The sequence below is a fragment of the Dromaius novaehollandiae genome, chromosome 4 (assembly GCF_036370855.1).
Source record: "Dromaius novaehollandiae isolate bDroNov1 chromosome 4, bDroNov1.hap1, whole genome shotgun sequence".
Lineage (NCBI taxonomy): Eukaryota > Metazoa > Chordata > Aves > Casuariiformes > Dromaiidae > Dromaius > Dromaius novaehollandiae.
In genome coordinates this window covers 35,660,352-35,686,979 of record NC_088101.1, presented here as the reverse complement: position 1 = coordinate 35,686,979, position 26,628 = coordinate 35,660,352, and the positions used below count along the sequence as shown (strand labels likewise).

The 26,628-nt window shown below is 36.6% G+C and overlaps 1 protein-coding gene across 12 annotated transcripts in view; it reads left to right on the top strand.

Annotated features, from left to right (window-relative positions):
• The window catches only part of INPP4B (inositol polyphosphate-4-phosphatase type II B), a 400,661-nt gene extending 379,490 nt beyond the window's left edge, over positions 1-21,171 (top strand). For 7 of the 12 annotated variants that reach the window (XM_026106125.2, XM_064510750.1, XM_026106126.2 and 4 more), the window contains one exon: positions 14,437-15,789. In XM_026106125.2, the coding sequence (XP_025961910.2) occupies positions 14,437-14,611 (175 nt within the window). In that variant the 3' untranslated portion in view covers positions 14,612-15,789. Of the gene's footprint in view, positions 1-14,436; positions 15,790-15,830 lie in introns of those variants that run through there. The other 5 variants (XM_064510757.1, XM_064510754.1, XM_064510756.1 and 2 more) reach the window with 3 other exon arrangements.
• The last annotated feature ends 5,457 nt before the right edge of the window (positions 21,172-26,628 follow it).

The window sequence follows — 26,628 nt, the reverse complement described above, 5'->3', positions numbered from 1 at the left end:
GGCCATTTTCTGTCTCCTCCTCCAAGCAGCCGTAGTGTAAACAGAAGGGAATGCAGATCTTTATGAGGCCATGATCAATCCTTTCTGGCCAGTCTGTTTTCTACCAAACGGTTCATGCAATTTGCTGAGTTGAAATGTTTCCTCTTTCCAGGCATTTGGCTTTTCTAGGCACAGATGAGGTAACAAACCTTCCCAGCTGTGGCTTTTTGTAACATGGACTTTGCTGAGCTCCATGGTAATATATATCCAGATGGAGTAATGAGCCCACGCTGAGTTAGCAGAAGTCAAACGACCTTTTCTCAGGCAGGATCAGCACCTGCTATTATGGTGGGCTGTTTTATGCAAATACTACCACTATTGCATTATAAAATGCATTAAGCATCCAATTTCCTTTGTAAATGAAGCAGTGTATTACCTCAATAGCTACTTTTGAAGCTGTCTGCAACTTAGAACACAGATGCTGAAACTCATGGAACTCAATGAGCCTCCTCTGAATAGTAATCCTTGAAGAGAGCAGTGGTTTTTAGTAGTTTTTTTATTATTATAAAGTTTATTAAATAAAATACATATTACAATGGAGAGAAAGTCAAATGACCTTTTATAGCAAAAATAAAAACTTTAAAATTGCTATACAGTCCATTGGGTATGGAATGCCAAAAGAGAAATAAAAAATGTTTAGTCTTGTTGCAAAGCTTAATGTTGTGTGTCATGTTGTAACATAGCTCAAACCAGACAATGGCTTACTCATAAATCTTTTCTTTTTCTATAATTCTCATTACAGAGAAAAATCAAGACTGTCCTTTAAAAACAGTCTTTAGTCAGGTGAGCGTGAAAGTCTGTGCTGTTCATTGTCCTGATCAACAATATTTATGGTGCTGGAAAGGATATCCGAGGCGAGTGTAGTGCAGGCCGGTAGAACGTTATAGCTGCACTCTGGTGAAGTAAGACAAGAGGATGAATTGAAACGTATGATCTTATATTAAGCATTTAATCCAAATAATGACCTCTCACGCATATGTAATTGAGTGCAACAAAAACTTATGAATTGCATTGTCCTTTCAAGAAGAGCTTTGAGGTGCTGTAGGAGTCTCTGTTGAATTAACGATGCTTGAGGGGAAAGATGCATTCTTGTCGTGTGCGCCATTGTATCTGTGCCCTTTTTGGCTAAAGATATGGCCTGCTTTGGCCTTGTAATCCAGCCACTTTCAGGTTTATTTCATTTTCTACTCTATTTGTTTCCCAACTTAGCATTTAGCACTGTTTCCTATCTTGCTTTTGTTATCGTTGCTTTGTGTTTTCTTTTGTCTCTCTGACAAGTGAAGTCAGTACATCCCCCATATTGCAAGGGGTGGTCTTACCTTCACAGGAGGGCTGTGAAGTTTAAGCTTATGATTAAAATCCTAATTTATTTTCTTGATTTAGAATGTACTTGCTTTACATCACTCTTCAAGGTTTTGTGTTAAAATTATTTTGGTGGTTTATGTGGTTTTGATTTTGAATGCATGAGTGCTGACTGAAGGAGGAAGGAACTACAAGTTAGGTCAAAACCCTCGAAGGGTTTACATCTATTGCCGTTGGATCACTCCAAGCAATCTTCACAGCGCTGACATCTTTGTACCTTTTCTTGAGCACTATGTGAAGGAGGAAGTCTGTGCATGTAGAGAAAGAGGGATGACTAAGCTAAGGGAACAGGCGATGTTATGCATTTAGCAGGTGATACGGTGGTAGCCCCGTGCATGGGCTGGAGATTATAAAGCTCTGTAAAGATAGGGGAAAAAACATTGGTCAATTAGCCATTGGATAAATCTTATCCCAAACCCTCCTGTTGAACTCAGTGGAAACACTCATAATCAAGCTGTTTCTATCATGAAACTTCAGGCATTTATCATTTGAATATCTAAGTTAAGTGTTTATGCTCCCCATACGCACATTAGAGGGTGGTAACTGCCTAATTTAGAGGCTCTGAATCCTGCTGTGGTTGTTCTGCAGACATATGGGAAGCCAGTGCTGCTAAATTTGGCACCTAAAGACTTTTGATGCTTCAGGTTGGGGAATAGACAATGTGTCAGCCTTTGAAGGATTTAAAGCAGATCTTGGAAGTATATTTTTTAGTTATCCTACTGAACAATTGATGGTAAAATAGTGGTAAGATGGCAAAGTTTGGAATGGGGGATATTCTGCTGGCATCAGCACACCAAACTGTAGTGTTTTAAACATAAATATAGCACGAGACACCAGTACATTTTTCATCAGGTGGCTAGAGAAACTATGAGGTGTTATAAACAACTGGTAAAAAGTGTACTATTAAATTGCTGTTTAACCTGCAGGCACTGAAATATTCTGACTGCTTACTTTATTTATCTTCTTATTTCCTTTGATAAAGTGTCCAGTGCATGTTTTAGTATCTTGGGATAAAAGTCTATTTTTGTTAGTTTGCCTTCATATATAGAGAGCACTGGTTATTAATCAGTGTACTTAAAGTGTCATTATCTTAAGTTGCTATTTATATATATATTGGTGGCTAACTTTAAAATTTGACAATTCTTCCAGACGCTAAGTTACTCTACCATAAATAATTTTGGGAACACTGTGAATTCTGCAGATATTTAGCCTTTTTAGGTATATGTGTAGAGAAGCTTTTTCAAAACACTCTTGAGTGTAGAGTAAATGTTATTGTTCTGATTTTTCTACTTATGTGATTTGATGTGTTTACTTCTGAAAGAACTCATTTGTAGCTAGTATTAGTAAGTAGCCCATTATTGTAGAAATATAAAATATGCAGCTAATCATTTGACTGTATGAATGGGAGGGAGTGGAAGCTTTCTAAATAAAATATCACCTCTTTAGGGAAACACATGTTTGGTAGATAACTTTTTCTTTGTCCTCAGGTTGTCTGTTACTACTTTGGTTGTTAGTAATTATACTGAGCTCAAAACAGAGAACAACGTTATTGGCCAATGTAAAACTGTCATTTTTCCACTGAAATTTGTATTAGCTGTGACTAATTCCAGTTTAGGATGGATTATCATGTTTTAATATTTTTACAGTATTTTGCAGATTTTGCATTACTGTGTACCATACCAGGGAAAGTGTCACTTGCTATTTCATGCACCAAAATACTCTGTCTGCATTGATATACGTACCTGTTTGATGAGCACAATCATTGGCCTGCACTCACATGCCTTTAGCTTTGTTTCCTGTCTTAGTATTTAACATTGTTTCTTATCTTGCATATCTACTATCTCTAAATGTTCATGCAAAGAACAAAACTGAACAAAAATAATTGAAGGCATTTCTGCTAATTGTTTACTTTAACCATGCTGTAAGAGACTGAGAATGGTATTATTAATCTAGTTGTACTAAAGAGTGCACAAGCCAGCTCCATGCCCTGTGTATATTAATGAGATAACAAGAGAAGCCTGTAGCTAAGCAGTGATAATTTTTAAAAATTACTTTTGCTGTTTAATTGCAGCGTTGGTGTTTTATTGATTGTATTTAAGCTGTCAGTAGCAGCACATTAATAGCACATTATGGAATTTATTTTTAACTAACTCGGGATTAAATACTAATAAAATGAGACAAGCATGATTCCAACATCCTTTGTGTGTGTTAGTTGGACTCTGGTGAGATGCTGTAAAGCTCTGGTTTAGTTTTTAGTAACGGCTAATTGAGAGTAGAATGGTGAGAGTGGCTGAGTTTTTTTTCTAAAAAGTGTATTGCATACCTGTCTGTATATATTTATGTTCCTGACGGAGGATAATTTAAACAGTTTAAAAGTCTTGGTCTTTGCTGTGTTCTGACCAGTGCAGTAGATATATGTTAAAAAGGGAAATTGTTTCATTTCTGGAAGTCTGCAAGTGCTGTGCAACAGCCACAGAAACATAGTATTAACAACAAAATAAAAGGACAGCAGCGACCTGCTTAGGCTAGAGTAGGTAGATGCCCTTTTTCACAGTTCATTGACCCTGAGTGGGTACCATAAAGGACTGTGAATGCTGACATATCTCGCAGGACCCCAAAGGGCAGTATCATTCCCAGTAAGGTTAATGTGAGATATGTTACAAGATAATTGAAGGTCATTAGCATTTATTAAAAATTAAAAGGGAAGCAGAATTCCTCAAGGCCTGCCATTGTTATGGGCATTTGTGGAGATGAAGTGTTTCTAATTAACAACCCATGTGCTATTTGGCTGGACTTTAGATTTTTCTATTTGACCAGCTGGACTCTGGCTCCTAGTTATTCCAGCCAAATACTTTAAGAATGTGAAGGAGTCTCACTGTTTTTCTCAGAGTGGTTAAAGAAAACTCACCCAGGTTAGGACATCATGGTCTTCAGCTATCACGATGACCAAGTACACAAACAATACTGGGAATAATGCATCTCAGACTTGGCTGGTTAGGGAACTGTATTCCTGTAAAAGGAGTATAAAAGAAGAGATGATGGAATTGCTTCCAGCATGAGCTCATGCAGTGTTATGCTTCAGGGACACTGAAGATATTTCAAAAGACTCCCCCCCCCCCCCCCCCCCCCTTCCTGGAAAATTGGTGTAGTGTTTATGTAAAGTGGGAGCACCACAAGATGGTGTTTTGTTGGAATGTTTCTTAAACTTTTCCTTACAGCATACAAAATAACTAGCATACGTGACCGAGTAGAAAAACACACTGTAGTCAGAGACAACTCTCCATGTCAGCAAAGGAAGATTTATACCCTCCTGCTAGCTTCCTTGTTCCCTCCTGGGGAAGAAAGGGAAGCTCAAATAATGCTGCTAGCTTGCTGCTGCTTCAGGAGAAAATAATGATAGATTATAGATAGGTAGGTTTGTCACAAAATGTTGGGTCTTTTCAATTATATGTTACGTGGTTTGGAATTTTCTTAATAAGACCTCTTCCCCAATTGTATGCGTGTACAGTAGTGTACATTCTGCTTATTTGTAAATGATGGCAATTACCAAAATTGAGTGGAAAGCCCCACTGCTGTACTGTGTTGCGGTTCCACATACAACTTGCTGTGGACATGCTTGGGGACATTCATTCCTTTACATGTCTCCACTCCTGAGAGTCTGAAGTTGCAGGAGATGCCCGATTTCTGTATTTTTTTCTAAGCTGAAGTTCCCAAGGCATTGTCTCACCCTGGTGAGAGTGACACCTCTTTCTACTGATTCTGCATTTTACAGAATACAATCTGGGATACAGAGGGTGGGGGGGGGGGGTGCATAGATTAAAAAGAAAGAAAAGCATTTGATGGTTCAGTCCTGGTAAAGTAGTAAGTTGACAGGTTTTTTTCTCATCTGCCAGTGATCTACCTCATCATTTAGTGATACTGCCAGTGTAGTGAACTCTTCTTTTTCTGTTCAGGGAGTCCTGCATGTAGTTCATAGAGCATATCCTGAGAGCTGCTTCTTTGACCTTTGGCAAACTGTGAATTACTATGACCGCACTGAACCAAACCCTGTCCTTGATTTCAGTGTAGCAGTAGGAAAAATGTGGCATTGTTATAGAGAGGAAGATATATGATCTTGCATTATGTTTTGTCTCTTTATTCCTGTCTGCCAGCAAAGGTTTAAGGGAATAGAAGGTAAATACACTACTTATTGAATTTTTTGCCTGCAGTTACCAGAAATTTTCAAAAGGTCATTTATTTCTGGAAATTGTAGAAGCAAAATTGTATACATTTTCATCTCTTCACTCTCCCCATCAAAAGTAATGGTCTATGCTGGTAGTAACTTTTTGAAATAAAGTGATGAAGGGAGCCAGAAGAGTCTGTTTCAGATTTACTGAGAAACCTGCAACAATACTCATCGTAAAATGTTCCTTACAAATGTGAGTAGTGACAACAGACAAAGAGAAAATGTTTGTAAAATATACAAATACGCTGATTAAAATTCAAATCTTTTAAACTTCCTGCTTGCTACTTGGCAGGAAAAAATACTTCCTTCTGAGGGTAGGCTCCAGAAACTTTCACAGTCTTCTAAACAAAAATGGAATAGAAACAGCTAAATAGAAAACAGGTACGTAACTCTCTTAATTTCCCATACAGAGGCTTTGTTCTTCAAAGTCTCTACGTGTTACCAGAAAGGACAACAAACACTTTTGGCTCACAAGAATCTCAGCTCAGCCCTGTTGTGCGCTCTGAAAAAAGTGGAAGTGAAAGTAGTGTGGTTTGGGTTTAAAGAGGGTGTTGCCTGAGTTTTACAAATCTTAGTTGTGACTAAGGTTAACCCGCTAAGAAAGGAGACTGTGGTTTATTGATAGGACTGTTGGGGTGGCATCTCCAGATGACTAGAGGGTGCATCTCAGCCTATACACTTTTGGGTAGGGGGGTTTGGTTCATAGCCTTGGTAGGAGAGCTTTCTTTGCTGTATTTAGTGTTGCTGGTAGCAGCACTAATGCACCAACTGAAGTCAGGTTTAAATGCGTTTTTCTGATTGAGAAAGCTACATGTGCACGAACTCCACTTGCATAAGGACTCCCACATACTGCATGTAGTACCAGTGCTCACAGGAAGGCTGAGATCAGAACAGATCAGATCTCAAACTGTTAACGTGTTCATTAAAAACAGTAGCAGTATGTTGGCTGAAAGCAATTAATGAACTGGCTTGATTTACTTCTTGAAATGAAAAAGTAGTTTTCAGATCTTTGCTATGATTTATCTTATGACTCACTCATTTGGTTAATCTCATGAAATGTTTATGTGGATTAGTTTCATTAATCAGAAGCAGTCACATTTTGCCTTTTGTATAGCTTGAACTGCAGTTGCAGGTATGCGCCATAAGTTATAACATTCAGATTTATATCTATTGCTGTTTAATATCCTCCTCACTTGAAAGGACACAAACTACAAATGCAACAGGTTCTCAACTGACCCTTGGTATGTAGTAGCAGTTCTCTCTGTCCTTAATATTGTCATCCTTCCCATGGGTCTGAGACTTGAACATCCAGAAACTAATGTCAGATTTTAAGAACCATTTTTCATAGTTGGCTGTTCAGTACAGCAAGCCTTTTTCACCTCTTAAATCAACTTTGCCACTATTTTTCACCATGGGGGGAGGGGGAGGCTAAAAAATAAAAATATTTGCCAGCAGCAAGGAGATAATTTGTGAAGACTTTTCACGGTCAACCAGAAGTATTTAAGACTCAATTAGACATGTGAGAATTTATCATGGTTTATGTTTCAGTGTGCTAATATTAACTACATATATAATCACATCCCTGGTAAAACTCCATTGCTATGAGAGAAACATATTGGAAGAAGTGTGACTCACTAGGCAGTAATACTAGTGACACAACCTTATGCAAGGAAAATGTTTTGTATGTTCAGAACTTCCTTGAAGGATGTATTCATCCTCATTTCACATGTTGTCAGGTCACTAAGAAGCCTGTGATTTGTTTCGTTTCTGCACAGACATAGATCACATTTGCTTTAAAATTGACTGCACATTGGTTTGAATTTCAAAATTTATAAGAGAAGTTTGTCAGGAAAGTTTTTGCAATTTTGTCCCAAGAGTTTTGCTTATATGTAATGCTAATACTTCATAAAAGAGTGTCTGGAAAGATTATTAGAATCATATTTTTGGTTAAAAAGAGAAACCTTTGTAGAATTAATGTGTAATATTGCATAGCAGCTTTGGCAAATAGTAGGATGAAACAGCCAATCCTGTGCTTGGAATATAATAGAGGTGAAAATCATATTCTCAAAATCACTCAGCTGTCCTGCCTGGTAAAGAAGAATCCTTCCTACACATTGTTCATGTTTTGGTTCTGAACTGGTCTTTTACATAGTTACCCGAATCACTTTGCAGGACTTTGAGGCTCTCTCCATGCTTCCACTAGGGAGTTCTGAGGCCCTGGCCTCAGCGATTTTAGGCGGTGAAATTCTTAAATGGTTCCTGGCAGAGCTGTGGCATATGCAGACTTGCACCCTCCCAGACTGTCCTGGGGCGATCAGGAGTTGGTGCGACTGAGGGGCCCTTCCCATGCGGTGGCCTCCAGTGGGCAACCTCTTTTGGTGGCTAAGAGGTTGCAGTGACATGTTATGAACTTAGGTTTGCCTTCTAGCTTCAGCGCTAGCGACCTGCTGTGGGCAGGGTTAAACTGCTAGCGTAGATGTCTTAAAGGTCGCAGTGAGTTAGAGTGTTGCAATTCTGACTGGAATGTTTTGTTCATTGTTATTGTATATTCACTCTATAAATTTTGTGAATGTTACTATTCTGCTGCATAGTCACTTTAAAGTGAAGGGGAAAAAAGGCTCTTGCAGGTGTCATGTATCAGACACACAAAGTCAAATATTAATTCTTCTGAAGTCAGCAATGATTTCTGTAGCGCTAGGATTTACACTGATGGAGTTTTTTTAAATAACGTGTTTTGTGTATATTACATATGAAACTTGAAGCTGCTCTTTCATCTCTTTACACAGTTTATGGTATGTTAAAGTTAACATGGATAAACTGTGCGTTTTTTTTCCTTTGGTGAGCCAACAGTTTTGGGGCAGAATCAGCCAAACTGGAAATTTTTCTGTTTTTCAGGTCTGTCTGAAATGTTGTCTAAATAAACTAAAAAAGTTTAACTTAGTGTTTGTTTTTAATGTAGGACAATATTGAAACAAATTCCATTTATTAACAAGAAATCAAAATATTTCCATCAGGACATCCCTCTTCGTCAGCTGAAACTGTCTGTCAAGCACAACCTGATGTCACAACTAGGTCTCAGTTCTACAATACTGTGTTTTCAGGAAATCTGTTATATGCCAAATGTTGAGCTCGCTCTACACTAATTTATGTTAAATAACCGAATACTTGGGTACTGTTTTTCTTACTATTAAACTGTAATTATGTGAACAAAGAAACGGTGCTCTTATGTATCATTACATGCTAGTAAACAATAGATGAGTATTTGATTTTTTTTAATATATGGCTATTTTCCTAAATTTTGTATCAGAATTAACTTAATGTTTTCCTCTTAATCTACAGAGGGCACAGATCAGATAATAAATTGTGAATACATGATTCAATCTGTAAGACATTGTGACTTCGGGAGAGATGCTGCAGAGCAGGATTGCAGGAGAATGTTTCCAAAGTTCAAAACAGGAGTTAGTTGCACAGTTTTTCTGTCTGCAAGCAGGGTGTGTCTCTCTTTCACTTTCCCTAGAAAATTCCCAACATGCTATGTTGATAAAACTTGGTGGGAAAGTTGGACTGCCGTAGTTAGTCCCTTCGTTCCTTTACTTTCGTGAGCAGTTACACAATAGAGGGAAAGAAAGCAAAGGTGTAAATTGAATTTTGTTCATCTCCAACATCCCTTCCAAAGAGCCTAAGTAGGGTTTTGCAGGATTTGGCTGTGTACATGGAAACGAGGTGTCTCCAATTAAGTACTACTGCTAGGCAGTGTGCTGATTAATCTGTTGGTATCTACTGAACTCATTATGGCTTTTCTATAATGGTGTTTAACATCTGTATATGACCATGGCTGAGCCTCAGGTACTCTACTACTTCTGACCAGCACCTCAAAATTGAATCTTTTCTTTGGACAGACTTAAAAACCCAGTGCTAGACTTCTGAGTACAAAATAAACAAATTTCTATACATAAACTACTTTTCAAGATCTAGGTGTCTTGTCATCATGATTACATCTTTAATCTGCTGCTTGGTGAAATTCAGTGGACAAGCCTCCTGTTGTTTAGAAAAGAAAATAGATTGACATTAGAAAACAGAAGTATTATAACCAAACAAGGGAGAGAACAAAGGAGTAGGGAAATAAAAGATGCTGGTAAAAGAGAAAAGAATAGGAAAAACAGTTGCAATGCAAAAGGTTTTTAAAAAAAAAAGAGAGAGAGAGAGAAGACGAGTTTTAGTGTGGCGTTTTGGTACACATTAGACTGTACATGCTGCTGCTGTATGTTTCATAGCAGCTCCAAATCCCTGACTGGATTCATCAGCATCCTGAGATATGAGGATGCTACTCAATTTCAGTAATGCCAGTTGCTTGTTTCGAATCTGAATAGAACTTACAGGATCACATAGGCAGCAAATAATTGATTTCTTAGTACCTTTTACTTTATTTAACACCATCTAGATTCAAGGAAAAACTTAATAGATATTGACAACAGTGACACAACAAAGAGAATTATTGAGAAGGTCATTGATACAGAAGATATCTCTGATTGTTCTCTTGCTGCATTTTCCACTTAAAACAATGCAGAAACTTTTTGTTTTTTCAAATTGTCAGAGTCCTTATTCTGTCAATTTTATCCTTCAACAGAAAGGAATTTACCCTGCTATTTCTTTATATGTTTTATTTGAATTCTGCCCTGACTCAGTGATCCTCCAGGACAGGACAGGACTGAGATTTATTTCCTTCTGAATCCAGTTTTATCCTTCCAGCTGCTATGGTGCAGCATCTTGATGATGGCGATGAGATTTCACAAGTATTCCGTGTTCCCCCTTTGCAAAAGTTTAGGCTACTTTCTGGAACTGTAGTACTGTGTTGAAACAGTTGGTTTTTCTCATAACGTAACTGGAGCATTTCAATGCTGAATCACAGTAACATGTAAAATGAAGAAATGAAGCAGCTTTCACTCCAACTTTATTTAAAAAAAAATCTAAGGAGACAATATTCAGTTTTCAAACTTTGCATGCTGAAACACTTGTCAGAAAAGCTGCTTCTTATTAGTTCTGGACTGTGATAATCTGAAGTAAATTATCACAGAGAGAGCAGGTAAGTAAGCAAAATGGTCTTAGCAATCACTTCTATTTAAAGAAACGTCTTTGCAGCTATTGCTGGAAGGGATTAAAAGCGAAGCATCTCATTTTTGCCATTTTTCTTTGTTAGCACTGGAGTTTGACAAGAAAAGGACCAGAAACTCTTTTCTTGAGTTCTGTTTGAAAAAAGGAAAATTTCCAGGAAGTATCCATGCTAGATAAGACATGAATTCAGAGTGAAGCCACTGCTAGCACTGGGAATTCTTGTGTTGATTGAAAGCTGCCTATCCAGCCTACTTGCAACATTTCATTAGCACAACTTAGCCTTTCCAGTGTCATTAATAGGTGTAACTCAACTGCAGCTGAAAAAGTCTTACCAGGAGATGTCTTCTCCAAAAACAGTGCACAGAGAGTGCTAAGCAGTGTGACTGGTAATCAAAAGCCAGAGCGTGCCCTCATGCGTATACTTGACTTCGTAAGGACTCTTCAGACAGTTCTTTTTTCCTCCACACCATTTTCATTGTCCCTGCTTCAGCGCTTAGAGTTTTAAACAATTCATCATCTGAATTAGAAGACAACAGAAAATACCTGCTGTTTTGCTTTGTCTCATTTGATAGGCATGCAACATTATCCCAATAGGGGTCTGAGATGATAAAACACCAAGTGAGTTAGAAGGCAGACCGAAATGATTATATCATCATTAAACTTACAGCACTCTTGGCTGATATGATGTGTCTGTGCTATGCTGTAAGCCTCAAATAAAATGAACAAAAAATTGTAATACAGGTTAGAGAGGTATTTATGACCCCAGATGTTACAGATCTACAAGCTTTCACCTTTTCCTCTTAAAAGCGTGTGTATGTGCGAAATACACATTTGCTGGATTTCTTGGGAGCCTTCCTCTTTCCCTCTTGGTGTGAGTTCAGGGTTTTGAGAGTATGGCTTGTGACTGAGTGAACATCAAAAGCTATGGCTATATCTTCATGCCATAATAGGATCAGATACCACTCTGTTCTGACTGTGCTGAGTGTCAGATTGGAAGCCAAATAAATCCAGCTGACATGTCACCGACTGGATGCATGCTGTTTGATGCAGTAAAACTTCCATCAGGTTTGATATGAGCCAGGGGAATAATGTTCCAAACTGTCACGTTACAGACAGCTGAGTTTAGGTCCTCACTTTAACTAGCTACATCAGTCACTACAGAAAACACTGTGAAGTTCATTAGAAGGCTCTGTCACTGCAGTGCATTGGAACGTCTTAGTAGAGTGAGTTTAGCAAAGCATCTGACCATGATGAAATATTCTTCTTAAATTAAAAGCAAATTTAAGTATTCCACTCAGCCTTGTTGTTAGGTAGCTAATAATGGAGTTGGATCCTCTTGCTCCGTTTTGGAGATGTCTCACTGAATCATGCATAGAATGATGTGACTAATCTGTGGAACAGAAGTCCCCATGCATCAGCTGTTGACAGTGGTTTTCCTGGAGGAAGATAGGACTTTTTATGTCGAATGACACTGATTGTTCTTTTCAGGATATCAAAGAACAAATGTACTGTGGGCTTTTCTATTTAAAAAATAACAGATCAAATGGCTTTTATCTGTATTCCCATTATCACATCGACATAAATCTCCCTGATGCTAATGGGACTTGTAGAAACATAGATAAAAAACTAACACTGTCGATGAGATATGGAGCAAAACACAGAGCAGGGCACCCTACAGAAGTAGGAGAGCTGTGTCCCTGTAGGGGTAACATGCAAGTGTGCAACTCACCCTGCTTCGAATAAATTAATGGCATGAAAAACTAAGGTGACAAACTGCATGAAAGCCCTTCATAATGAAGTATCTAATCTGTACTTTATAATGAGGAAAGCATATGCAATAGTTGTGCAAACTTACTGAACAGTTTAAAAAAAAATTGCAAGCTGCATACTCTTAAAAGTATGTAGAAATATGTGATAAAGTAAAAAAAAAAAAAAAAAAAAGTAACAAAGGGATTGAATCCTTACAGCTGATCACAAGTGACAATGTTGTGAACAGAAGAGCAAGGAGCTTCTGAGGAGACAAGGGTGTTAACTGGAGTGGTCTAATATAGAACACAATTTTGTATTTTAGTGTAAGTCACAATATTGACAAAATCAGCATGGCAAATACAGTCAGCTTTATTTCTTGATAGTTTCTGCAAGGATTTTGTCTAAGATAGTGTTTGAGTTCTATCTGCGTACATTTGAAAGCTGTAGACCAAGAGCAGCAGGCACTCTGAAACCATTAATTGCAGTGATCTAGATGTCACTCAGGTATTAAGGTTTTTCTTTTTTATTTTAGTTTTTAAAATAGCATGGAGGGTTGTCTTTATTTTTTATAGATTGAATGTTCAAAGCAAAGAAGAACTGACGAACTTATTGTGAAAGGTTTTTTTTAAAGGAAAACTGTGTGAGGAATGGTTTTGATCAACTCCTTTCGTAGGATTCCACCTGTAAATGCAATTCTTGCACCTCTCTTGATATCCTAGCTCAAGAGACTCGGCATTGCCTTTTAACATTCAAGTCAGAAAGGCAGACTGTCTGTAAGATGAAGTGACTGCTGCTGGCTTCAACAGAGTGATATTAGAGCTGTACTGTTCTCATTTTGCCTAGGGCTGTGCAATGTTACCTTTACTGTATTACAATCTCTTTATGGTCTTCCAGTATTTTCTTTCTTGACAGACAACATACTTGGGACACATGTATCTGAAAAAGCACTGTGTTGTAATCTGATATATCTGGATATTCTTAAATCCACACAGAAGAATGAAGTTATCTTTGAATCCCAGAATACTTGTGGCTAATAGAAAAATATAAAATTAAGTTATTACTGCCCAAAGGAACTCCATAAACAGGAATCCTGAGCATATACAAATAAATACATCTTTAGAGAGATGGAAAAGGTATAGCTAAAGTATGCATAATCGTACTTGTATAGAAGCTATTAGGGCTACAACAGAAAAGATTGGCAGTGATTTGAAGCTATCCCTGCTGCTCTAGTATACAGGCTGCACAACTTAAAGTGATTCAGTAGAACTTCACTGTGAGCAGATTAGCTCCTGAGTTGACTAAGCAAGGTACAAGGTAATTTTCTTTCAGTAATGTAGGTGTGAGCGTTTAAATAGAAAGAACCGCTATTGACTTCAATGCTAGGTCACCAGCACTGATGAGTTTTCGAAGTCATTTTTAGGTCAATTTACCAACATTTTAAAATTATTTCAGAATAGTTGCAATTCTTTCCAAAAGAGCATGTGCCCTTTCTACTTCTATTTCTTGAAAGATAGTGAAGCAGGACTGAAAAACCTGTGAACACCATGGAGACACTGTTTTGCCAATGCCACATTGTGCCACATTTGTGATCTTCTTTTGTTTCCCTAACTATTTGTTTACCTCCTTATTTCATTTCTGGTCAGTGTGCATGTTTTAGCGATAGCATAACTCATCTCATTTTTTAATGTAAAGTTGTGAATACTTCTTGAAGGCACTTAGCAGGATTTAAAAAGCATTAGTCATTGTGCTTCCCATGCAAACTGTAAAATATATTAAATATATGGAAGTATAAGTATGTGGAATAAATATATGGAAGTAAATGGAAGCCTAAGTCCTTTGTATCAGAATGGCTGTATTTGGTTTCTCTTTGTTGTCAGAATACCTACATGTTGGCTTTCTTTGCTGTTTAAATGCTGTTCTGTTTGTTCCTAACTTCCCCTGTTTAACAGCAGACAAACCCAGGGAGCACTGAATGAATCGGATGATCCCGAAACAGGCTGTCTAACTGATAACAAGCCAACTTCTCGTCACTTCTATCCTGTCGCCTTGCTGCTTGTCAGCTCACACTTGCTGGTTGTGTGGCTTATTTTAAGTCTTGCTTTGCTATTAGCCAAATATCAATAAACTGCACTTGTGTTCCTTTCTTTTCTACAAACAGCAACAAACTAACTTTAGAAAAAGGAATTATGCTGTAATATTTCTACATTTTCAGACCCCAAGGATTCACCTTTAAGATACAAATGTCTGAAATGTACAATGTTTTCATTATTTTTTTCTGAACTCTAAGAAGTATACTATGCATTGAGTGAATTGATTTGCTCTTTCTGTTCATGGTAAAGCTTTCCCACTGTAATTAGCTCAAAGAAAGCCCACTTTAAATGCTGTCACTGTATACAAGATGATGTGGAATCCTGAATGCTTGAACCCCTTTTTCTAGAGTAATAACTAGTCTAATAAAAAAGAATTAAAAATGAATTTGCACAGTACAAACTAACCCCCAGCCAAATATTACTGGGCTGTGGTTTGTGAGACTTACTTTCTTTGTGTTATTTTCATTGTTATTATTAGCCGATGGGATCTTTTTTGTTTGACAAATAGGTTATTACTTTGCTACAACTAACCCTTTTCTGTCAGTAACTAAATGGAATAGAGTATGTTCTGTTTTGTAATTAAATTAACCTGTTTGTAATTGTTGCTTTAGTTGCTTTTGCTTTCAAGACACTTTTATATTCTTTTTAACAAAGTCCTGTTTATGTCTTGATGCACCACTTTGGCACTTGTGACTTTTGTACTGTATGTGAACAAGCATCTTTCCTTTATAAAGCAGAGTGTTGGATTGGGCTATTTGAAAACCCATTTCTCTTTTTTCATTGCAAAGCCGAACATACGGGAAATGAAACAGAGGTGAAACTTTCCTTCACAAATCTATAGGGCCAGACTTAATAAAATGCCTTATTCCTAGAAAACTTATTTTTAGGGCAACAGGTACTCTCACATACATAGTAAGCAATTTGAAAAATATGAGAACATTTAAAAGGCAAATATATTTCTGGAATCAGAATGAAATGTATCACTAAATTTTTTTTTTACTAAACTTTAAAGCTTAATGGAAAATATATTGTGGAAAAAAAAAATCTTATCTATTTCTGAGGGCAATAACTGTATTGGGCCTGGCCTTGGATTTAATTTTGTAAGATGTATCATCACTTGTGGAAGACAAAAATGTAGAGTTGAATCTGTGTTATTTTTACTTCAACTGTTGCTGAAACTCTGCAATGAACAAATAAAACATATTTATTTATTCTGTGTTTCATGAAGTTGTACTTTTTCCCCCTTTCACTAGAGAAGGATGCCGCATAGAGAATGTACTGAAGAATGTCAAATGCAGAAAGTATGCATTCAACATGATACAGCTGATGGCTTTCCCAAAGTACTACAGACCTCCAGAAGGGACATATGGAAAAGCTGACACCTAAGTTTAACAAAAATGTAATCAGGAACATACATCTATGCTAATTAGTGATTATAAAAATTGCTGTTTATGAGTTATTAATTGGCAATGTGTAACAGTTGAGATGTTATCTTTATCAGGTTTTATCATTTTAGAATAAGTGCAACTATCATTATGAAATAAAACATCATGAAAAAGTAGTGGACTGAATGTTCTCAAAAATAAATACGTTCAGCTTTTCTGCACAAATTTGAAACTTAGTATGACCCATTAGCCAGCTGGAAATACTTTTTGAGTAGTTTGATAGAAGATCAAAAAGGGAAATGTGGATTGCTATAGGAATTGATGTTAGCAATTTAGAAGGTGGCATTTTTGACTCTGAACCAAAATCTGAGATTTAAGGGTTCTCTTCCTGCTGCAAATAGTGTTTTTCGGGAAAAACATAAAGTCTAGGTTTTGATCACTAATGATCAAATCCTCCATAGAACTGTTTATGAAAGATGCTAATCTTAATCTCTGGGCTGAATATAGATTTGGTAATTACATGTTGCTTCTTTAGATAAGCATCATAACTACATGATATATTTTTAATAATTACAGCATGTAATTTCATTCTGGTTCCTTGCAGTTCATTTGGATGTATCATTCTTGGGTTTCTGAACCATAGCCAAGTACCACCTGTTTCACTTGCACATAAATCACAGTGAAATCAGGGAGATTAATTCTTCAGGTAAGATGACCTGAATTTGACCTGTCATGTTGCTGTTTACCATAAACCGTGAAAACTAAATTTTTGTTAGCAGTAGGTAAAATAGAGTTGTTTATATATAGGTGTTAACATATATTTTTGGGCTGTAAGAATGTGTTTTTACAAAGCCTAATCATTATAATTAGGGTAACCTGCTATATTAAGACTAGTTAGCTACTACAGCTGACTTATTACAAATCTGTAATGCTGCATGTAGACATTCTAGGACAAGAGACAACCATCAACTTTAATTTTAATGCTCCTGCCAGCTTGTGTTAGTCTTAAATTCGTCTTGCAGAGAGCATTGGTGTTTTTTAATTGTATTCATCAATTTCCTTCTGCCCCCCCCAAAATACAATTAAAAAAAAAGTATTCACTTGACCTTTATGTAATAAATACTTTCATTCTGAAAAAAAATATATAGAACAGAAATACAAGAATTTTATCCAAATGAAACTGCATTGGAAATTTAAGGATCTGTAGGAACACGTATTTGCCAAGGATGAAGAGGTTAATGTTTGCTTGCTCTTATAGAAGCCGCAGAAATCTTGATGCATGATGAATTAACATGTTCTTTTTAATCCATTAAGATACTGGGTATAAATCTATTGCTGTATTAATAAAATATGTATTTAAGAGCCTGATCCTGCAAATTATAATTGGGTGACTACATGAAAATGATCTGGCATGTGAGTAAAAATAAACCTACCTTGTATATTTGCAAGATCAGGCTTTTGGCCAGCTAGTAAAACATCAGGAAGAGATCCTCATTCCAAAATTCGCTGACTTCAGTGAAGCCCGGAATTCACCAATCTGATATATTTACATAATGAATTGGAACAGTTTTTCAAAGTAAAATATATCACTTGAATAGTGTTTTGGTGCATTTATTGTTTGTTCATGTTATATGCCTCCATTAGAATGTTCTGTCATGCATGGCTTTTTTTCCTGTTAGAATGTATTGCTTTGCAGTAGATGTCAGAAGAGTCAGCACTGTGTTATAGATAAGATCAGGCAGACGAGAATATAATGCCGTGATTTTTCCTGTCATATACCAGTAGAAGCAGACACTACTCAGTGGGAGGATGGGTGGATGTGTGCATAGATTTGTGTTTGTATTTGGGTATTTAACCATTACACAGCTGACCTGTACAAAATCTTATTTGTGGGTTTATAGAACATAAGTCTTCCTAAGAAAGTAATATTCTGTTCTGTTAATCTGATTGCTACATTAGCCCTTACTATCCTTTCTGACATGTTTATTATTAATGTTAAAAATATATATATATACTTACACAGTTTAGAAATAGTGGTAAATTCCTCATGCAACTCTGAAATGATCCCATAGGTGTATAATAGAGAATGATAGCCTTTCTACGGTAATTTTAAACAATCTGCAAAATTCTTTAGTGGGATGGTATTCTCTGGTAAGTACTGTAGGTTCCTATAGTACTTTACCTCAATCCCCGTGGGCATTCTGACAAGTTCAAAATATGATATTCTGTAGATTTCTTATCAGGAAAGCCCTCTTTCAAGATCTTTCCTCAGCATTTAAATCACATTTGGGATCTAAATTGCCATCGAGGCCATAATGTTACCTTTATATTTAAGAAGTTTTCAGTAGTGAAGCCACATTAGTGCACAAAATCATTAATTTTCTATCCTTATCTTAGCAGCCACTCCCAGCATGCCCTTGTGAAATTAAATCATCTGTTACTTGTTAATGATAATTAGAAAAATACCACAGTGCACTGCAGTGAGATTTTTTTTCGGGCTTGGGCCATTACGGAAGTGTAGTTTGGGTTTTGTTTTAAACAAGGCTGAACTCTTATGCCAAGTTTTTGATCTGAACATCTTTTTGTACGTTACTAAGACCCTTTTAAAACCTGCTGACAGAGCTCCAAGTGTCCTAAAAGAAACTTGTTACTTCAGTACTGGAATATGCGTTAAGCTCAATATTTCCTCGTTCACTTCCAAAGAGCGATTCTCACTGCCTCCTGCCGTTTATAAAGGCAGAGGCTTTGTTTACCAAAAATGAGTTATCAGCTAATCGTTGATGCAGAACTAGTGTTTTTTTCTGGTTTGACTTTTATAAAGAAACAGAAAGAAGTTTTTGCTGCAGGTTAATAGTTATGTTACAAATTAGAGTGTATTTACTGTGTGTAGCAGCCACGTTCAAGCCCTGTGTATTGTTTGAGTGCTTAACAGAGGAGATCTTGCACATGTACTTGTAGTTCACTGTAAATATCAGAGGAGTAATATTTTTATGAGCAGGCTTACACCATTTGCTTGCAAAGGGTTAAGGGAAACATAGTGATTTTAGTGGCAGATTCATGGAAAATATATCTGCTTTCTTAAAACTTTTGTAAGGTATGAAATATTCTATTCCGAGGGAAGGACAATATTCAAGGGCTAGAAGATTAATTTTTAAATGCATCTCTTGCATCTAAAACCACATCCTGCCCCTCTAATTCAACAAAGATATTTATATAAATACAGCAATTGGGATCTGCCTTGAGAAAAACTGAAGGGCTTCTAGCTTTGAGTATTTGTACAGTGCATTGTTACATGCTCATATGAGTTTTTTTATACCACAGATTAGCATCTAAATAGAAAACTAGTTTAACATGCCTAGAAAAGAGGGGAAAGGAAAGTTAATGTAATGTTTTCTCAGAGATTATTGTAACAGTGCTATAATATGTAACATGCATAGACCTGGCATTAGTAAGCAGCCAGGTCTTTTCTTCTAAAATCTTCTTTTGGGGAGTTCTTATCAATGTTTATACTTTTTTTTTTTTTAATGGGGCAATTAGGAAACAGAGAAATTTTTAATTACGTTATCTGATTTTGTCTATGTGAAGCTGTGTATTTTGATGGAATAGTAGCAATGTATGTGCTACAAAGAATAAATAATATAGAAGGATAGCTGAAGCCAACAAAATAATAACTAAGAGCAAGCCTTAATGAAGTCCTTTGCATTGTTAATTTTTGCACTGTCCAAACTTTTGGCATTATGTAAGTAAAGCAAGGAAGTTAAAGAACAAACTTTTGTGTGTAAAACAATCAATCTTGATGAAAATTGTTATTTTAGGTGAATTAAAATGTAATGGTATTCTAAATCATCATTAGCAATTTAGGTGCAAAGAAGTGCAGCATATTATTTTGGAGTCTAGTGTATAATACTCCTATTTTGATATTCGGAAAACAAACTCATTTACATTTCTCATTTCAAAAAACGTTCCAGGAAATCCTATAGTCAGCTGATCAAAACAAAAACAGGAAATGCACTGAACATCACCAGATGTAACAAACAAATTGTGTTAAAATCTATGCAGCAAAATTACTTGTGTGAGTTAATGGATGTAACCAGTTAACAATCTTAAACATATATTGTGTCAGTTGGCTATGTTGTAGACTTGAAACCATTGATATCTCTGTATTTATGCTTTTTTATTGTAAAGAGGAAGTATACTGTACAGGCAATACCATGAGACATGAGTTTTCATCTTGTTCTTCACTTATTTGCAGCTTAAAAGCAGGTGTTTACATTCAAAGTGCTTTAAAGTCATTAACTGTTCTTTAAAACAGAGACTTGCCTTGTAGAATGCATGTTTTCAAAAAAGCATCACAAACTGTTTTGTTTAAAAAAAAAAAAAATTCACAGATTTCAGTCACTAGAACATGAATGGCTTTGTCTTTAATCATGCAATACATCAACAATGATTGCATTGTGTTGCCGGAGGGTTCAGCTTCCACTCTGCAGCACTCAAACATTTTTTTTCTTTCTCTCAATATCATCTACTGAATAAGTAGTAGAACAAACTAAGAAAAAATTAAGCATATTACTGATCATCCAAGAATAACAGTTGTATTTGCTCAAATATACATAAGACTGAATACTTCGTAATGTATAAAACAGAAGACACTTGTAAACCAATGTATCCATATTCCAAAGAGCTTAAAAACATAAAACATGAGTGTTTGTGTGCTGACAGGGAGAAAGGATTATGGTAGAAAGGGTATGATAATAGAGTGCTCTCACTCTGTGGGGTTTGGAGCAGTGGGATTAGGATCACGCTACTCTAATTTAGACATCTGACTTTTGGCAATGGTGTTTTGTACTCTTTCCATTTGGCATGCAAATTACTTCAAAAGTTGTCAGCTCTTCTGTTTTGCTTATGAAGAATCTGACTTCAAAATTTCTAAAACCCCAGGTTACTTTGGTACTCATTTTCATTTGGTGTAGCTGTTCCACTGTAATGGTCCTGTCTCTCTCTCTGGAGTGCATGGGGCTATTTGTATTAGTAACAATAATAGGACTTCAGTCCACAGTGTGTTTAATTCAGAGAAATGAAGCACAACTAAGCAATTCAACTTCTTCTGTACTGCAGGATTTAGCATTTTGTTTCATTGCTGTCTGTAAACCATGTCCATTGTACACTGTGTGTATATTTTTATTTAAATAAATGTGATGTTTATTTTTTATGTTTGAGCTTTTGTTTGTTATTCATTTTTCATTTTCATGACAGTGCCCATGTCCAGAGGGCAGATTCTGCACAGATGCTAAGAATGGGTTCACTCCTAAAGGAGTCAGTGAAAGCCTATATGTGTGATCACTATTCAAAGAGGAGGTATTTAAGAAAAGCTCTGATGCAAGAGTAAAAAGCCTGCAATGACCATAAATTAATTGTTTCTATTGTTCCTCGTATTACTACAGTTTTCACCTCAGAACCGGGTGGGTCTTACATTTTCTAATTAAAACCAAACAAAACATTCACATACTCATAAAGAAACCCTTTCACACAACTACTGACCTGTAGAGAATTACTCAATATAACAGAGGTGGGATCAACATCTTTCATAATGAAGCCTCTTAAAAATGCAAAGTGGCATGCTTTAGCTGGTATCTTATCTTCATTATCTCAGTGTTTCTTCCTGGATTCCAGACCCTGGAAAATAAACACAGGTTGCTTCTGTTTGTTTGGGTTTTTTTATACACGGATTTATTATATTATGTATCTTCACCATAAAAGGTAAGTTCTCTGTGGCTGGCTGAAATGTAGCTGAAAGCTTGTTTTGGCTACGGAATATAGTAGAACATGGCTCACCCTCTGTATTGTTAGTACTGTAATTAGAAGTTTGTTGCATGATTTACTTCCTGTGTTTATATGCTTAGTTGTTTTACACTGATAAATTCAGTGAGATGTTAATTACCTGCATGGTTCTTGATTACCTTTAGAAAGCACTGGGAACTTATGGTTATTATGGTAATAAGTTATAAAACATCTGTTAGCGTTCAGTGTAGGAATTCTGTCTCTTACTAATAAAGGCGACAATCTTTAAATATACTTTGCCTCACTTTGCATGCTTACAGATTTTATTTTGTATGTAGATAGGAAACACTTTTCTCATGACAGAATTTTAAAGGCTAGAAAAGGGAGAAGAAAACTGCAACAGCAAAGAAATGGTACTGTAGCATGATAGTAAAAATATATCTGCTTTCACTGCATCTCTTTCCAAAGTTATTTTGGGGCATGTTTGAGCAGAAGTATGATCTGATGTGTCTGAAACGTAATCCGCATCGGTCTGCACTGGGACATCCATTGCTGGCACTGGGAATATGTATATACAAAATGTGAAGGTCGTGTATGATTGTTTCTCCCCCTAGTCCAGTCAGTGGGAGCTCTGCTGCATGCTGCTGCAAGAGAACTGCTGAGTCTTGTATGGATCTCAGTCTTCAGCAGTCTTATGGCAACATTGTTAATGGGAAAGAACAATGAAGTTCTAGGGACTAATTGGACTGTGCTCTGCTTGCTTTGCCCAAATAAATAGACCATATACATTTCTGTGCAAACTGTCTAAGTACTGTCCTAACCCATTACATTAATGAGAAGTACACCTGCTCACTTGCTCTGTTGCAAGAAAGATTTTTGGCACTGCTTCTAAATAAACTGGGACAAGAATTTGAATCTAAAGAGTAGCTAAGCAGGTATCATGCACATACATTCTTAGGCAAGCAAAATGATTTTGCATAGAAATGGTTATACCACTTTGTACGCTCTCACAAAAGTGACCAAGACATTGCTTAACTGAGAAGGTAAGAAGTGAGCACAGAACAGATCAAGGCAGTCTTTTTTTTTAATGGTTTATAAGCATTGTGCCTCTGGATTTCACATCTGAAGAAGATTAGTAGACCTTTTAGAGGGTGATTACAAGACCCAATATAAACAGAAAATGCTTCTTTAGGTAAATTAAATATAAATTCACAGGATCTTTTGATGCAAATCAAGTTGTCACCACCCTGAAAAAAAAAAAAAAAAGATACCTCATAAAATACCAGTAAGTAATAGTAGCAAGTTTTTTAAATGGCTAACTTGACCTGCTTATGATGCACCATCTCCACACTTTGTTGAAACAAAAGGTTATCACAAAAATAAATAAAACTCAAGGCTTTTATTTTTTTAATTTCCATAAGGGAAAAAGAAGTGAGCATTTCAGATGAGTGGAAAATAGCAGCTCGTAGCAGGTTTTTGTGTGAATCCAGCTAGTGTGCTCAGCTATAAAATGCTGATAAGAGTTGGTTTTTAAAAAAAAAAAAAAAAAAAGTGAAGCACCTGATTTATATTTATGTATTCATGGGCATAGTTAATGGACATCAGCAGGGAAGATGTGCTCCTGCACTTTTTAAAGATCAACAGGAAAGCGGTGCACACAATGCAATTCCCTTTTGCATTAAACCTATTAAGTCAAATCAGTTTTTACAAGCACACAGGCCAGAGCTCTGGCACTTAATTCCTTTTGATCTTCAGCCTGCTAAATTCCACTTCTCACTGTGCTACCATGCCATTTATTTTTAACAGTTAATTTGTTTGGACATCATTAAAAAGAAAATACTACAATTTCTAGCTGTAATAAAGCACTGAACTGTCTGTCAGGTTATTAACTGTCTGCATATGCACGCACACAAACAACTGATCACACAAAGGGAAATTGTAGAGTTAACAAAAATGCCACATTACTCCGTTCAAAACCATGAAGCAGGCTATATACCTGATACTGACTTATGCGAAGGCAGCATTGCAGATAACTCACCAATTTCCATGCTCCAAGTGCAACTTTCCGTTACCATGGCTGTTAAGCGTCTGGAGAAAGAGACTGCTATGAAATGACAAGTTTTGAAGGGAAGCCCTTGTGATTAAGTCAATGGATTTCTCTTAGAATTACAATGATGCTAATTCAAAATTATCTTTTACTATGATTAGTGCCCTGAAGCACATATTTCCTAATTCAAGATTATTTTTCCAGCTGACTGCTACTATAGAGTTGGTATAGAGCATCCTCTATAAATAATGCACATCTCTGGGTCTAGGGTTTCCATGCTGATTAAATTTGTGTGATGTGAAACAAAAAATCTTTCAAATTTTTCAATTAGTGATCATGCTGTGATTATATTTTAGTCAATATTTTCAGTTAGAATACTACTGGGTTTATGCTATATTATGTGAAGGACCTATGAAGAGATCTATGTTCCCATATACATGCTCCATTTGCAGCACTGAGATCCACATTCAGATGCTGAAATTAGCACATCTGGGCACCAGGAGTCTAGATGCCCCCAAAGGCATATGGACTGCGTAAGACTCTCGAGCCACTGGTGTCGGAGAGGCTCAGCAATTGCGCTGAAGGAGATCGTGTGCTCAAACGCACCTTAACTAATTGCTGTGCATGGCTCATTCAGAGGGGTAAGTCTGGGAGAAGGGTGACTGCATACTCGCTAGGCCTGGAGCTGTCCGGATCCAATAACTGCAGGTAGAGTACTTCCACAGTTTGTGGTTGATCCTCTGTGGATTATAAAGCTGTTGGAAACCTGGGGCCTGCTAAATGTGCTGGCCATTTGCCTTGTCCTAGTTCCTCTTGGCTATGCTAGGTCTTTACATATGGCTTGCTGTGTAATTCATAAAAACGAAGAGTTAATGTAAAAATCAGGCCAAAGATTCCTCTTCCCTCATCTTCACTCCAACAGTGAAAAGGTGTCAATATATAGGGAACAGTGTAAGGGCTTACTTACCCAGTGAGCCTCCTAACAGGGCTCTCCTAGCTTCTTGTAATCAATGATTTAGGGACATCTGGAGTAAGATGCATGTTTGATGTTTGGGGCAAAAATTCAAAAAAACAAGCTAAAACCTTACCAAACCAAGTGACTGGACTTGTTTGCAATAGGGCTTAGATTTCCATATTTGAGAGAGAAATTACAGCCTTTGTGGTTGTTTTTGTAGACAAAGTCAACTGGTGAATGAAAACTCATTGATATTAATGATGTACTCAAGCAGATATAACATGGTATTACAAAATGTAATCAGAGAGAGGAATGCCACCTCTGAATAGATGCTCCAGTGAGTCTGTGAATCTGAATCATCCAGCCTTCAAAACTCAAGCACCATCAGCAATGTATAACTATAAGGCCATAAGAATCGTTTTGTACCCAGTTCTCCTCCATCAGAAACTTTGATACTCCAACTTTCTGCTTTTTTTTCTTGTTTATGTAATAATTTGGGTACCTGAACGGAGAGCTGTGTTAGGAGAAGTATTGCACAAGTTCCCCATTTGAGCACTCTCAGAACTGCTCAAGAGAGTGCTCTTTAGGAGTGTGATAAATTTGGGGTTTAGTGAATATTATGTACAAGTCATGCTACTAGATGATACCTACAAAGAAAGGATCAAATTCACCCACAGGAAATTCTGCGTGTCAGCTTTGTTTTTGATATGTCTAGCCAATTACAAGGATAAGGGATTTGGGGAAAATGTACGCTATCTGAATCAGGTTCATCAGCCATACCAATCAACAGTTGCATCTGCTTTTATTGCACAGTAGAGAAAATATGGCAGATTAGCCCTTTCAGATGTAGGCTATGTTAAGTAGAACACCTGCTTCTCTAAGGCCTGAAAAATGTAATTTTTAAAATGAGATTTCATGATGTTTTGTTGAGAAGGCAAGGTTATGATGTAGATTCTGGTGAGAGAACCAAAGCTTGGAACCAGTAACAAAATTAATCAGAACATAAGCCAGAAAAGATGGGAAACTACCCACCTAATCATCTGTGGGATAATCAAATACAGTTCAGGAAATGTCAGGTATAATTGCCACATTCCTCCTTCAAAACATACTGCATTTGCTTTATCTATCTAAGACAGATACAGAGTGCATTTTGTTCCAATTGTTCTCTTAATTTCTTTATCTTGGGCTTACCTCTTACACCCAAGGCAGGGTGAACATAAATAAATCCCACATTTGTGGCTGCACGCTTCGTTCCGCCTGTAGTTAGAACATTAACTGGTCCTCCAATGAAATTTTAACGTAACACATGCTGTGGGAATAAACTTTGCACCCACAAACATTAAGCTTATCTGCATTCATCCTGCCTTGGGTATATGAGGCAAGCTCAAGTTGAACAAATGGAACAATAAATAGGAGAGCAAGAAAAACAAAAGATGTGCTTTATAAATGGTATTCTTAGATAAGCACACAACTAAGCTATCTAGTGAAGCCTTAAATTGTAAGTTGAGTTAATGAAGTAAGTAATTGATTGTGAGCATAAGATATGTCATTCTTCATTATTCTGTTTTCATCTTGAATTTCATTTTGGAAGGTCTGTTCTTCTGTTTTTTTTTTTTTTTAAATAGAGTCATCATTTTCAATTTGTAGTAGGACCATAGGTCAGTGGAGATTTTATACCTAATGTATTTCTTATTTGAAAGAAACTCATTTCTTCTTTTTCTATCAGAAACCAGATATTAACAAATAATTAGGAAAATTAACCAAATCTACTGGGAAATCTTTAAGTATCCTGAGTGTTGGCATTTCTGATCAGTATGCTTAAAACTTAAAAACTAGAACAGCAATATAGTTATGCAGAAGCAACCTCAGCCCTCTTGTGTGCTGGG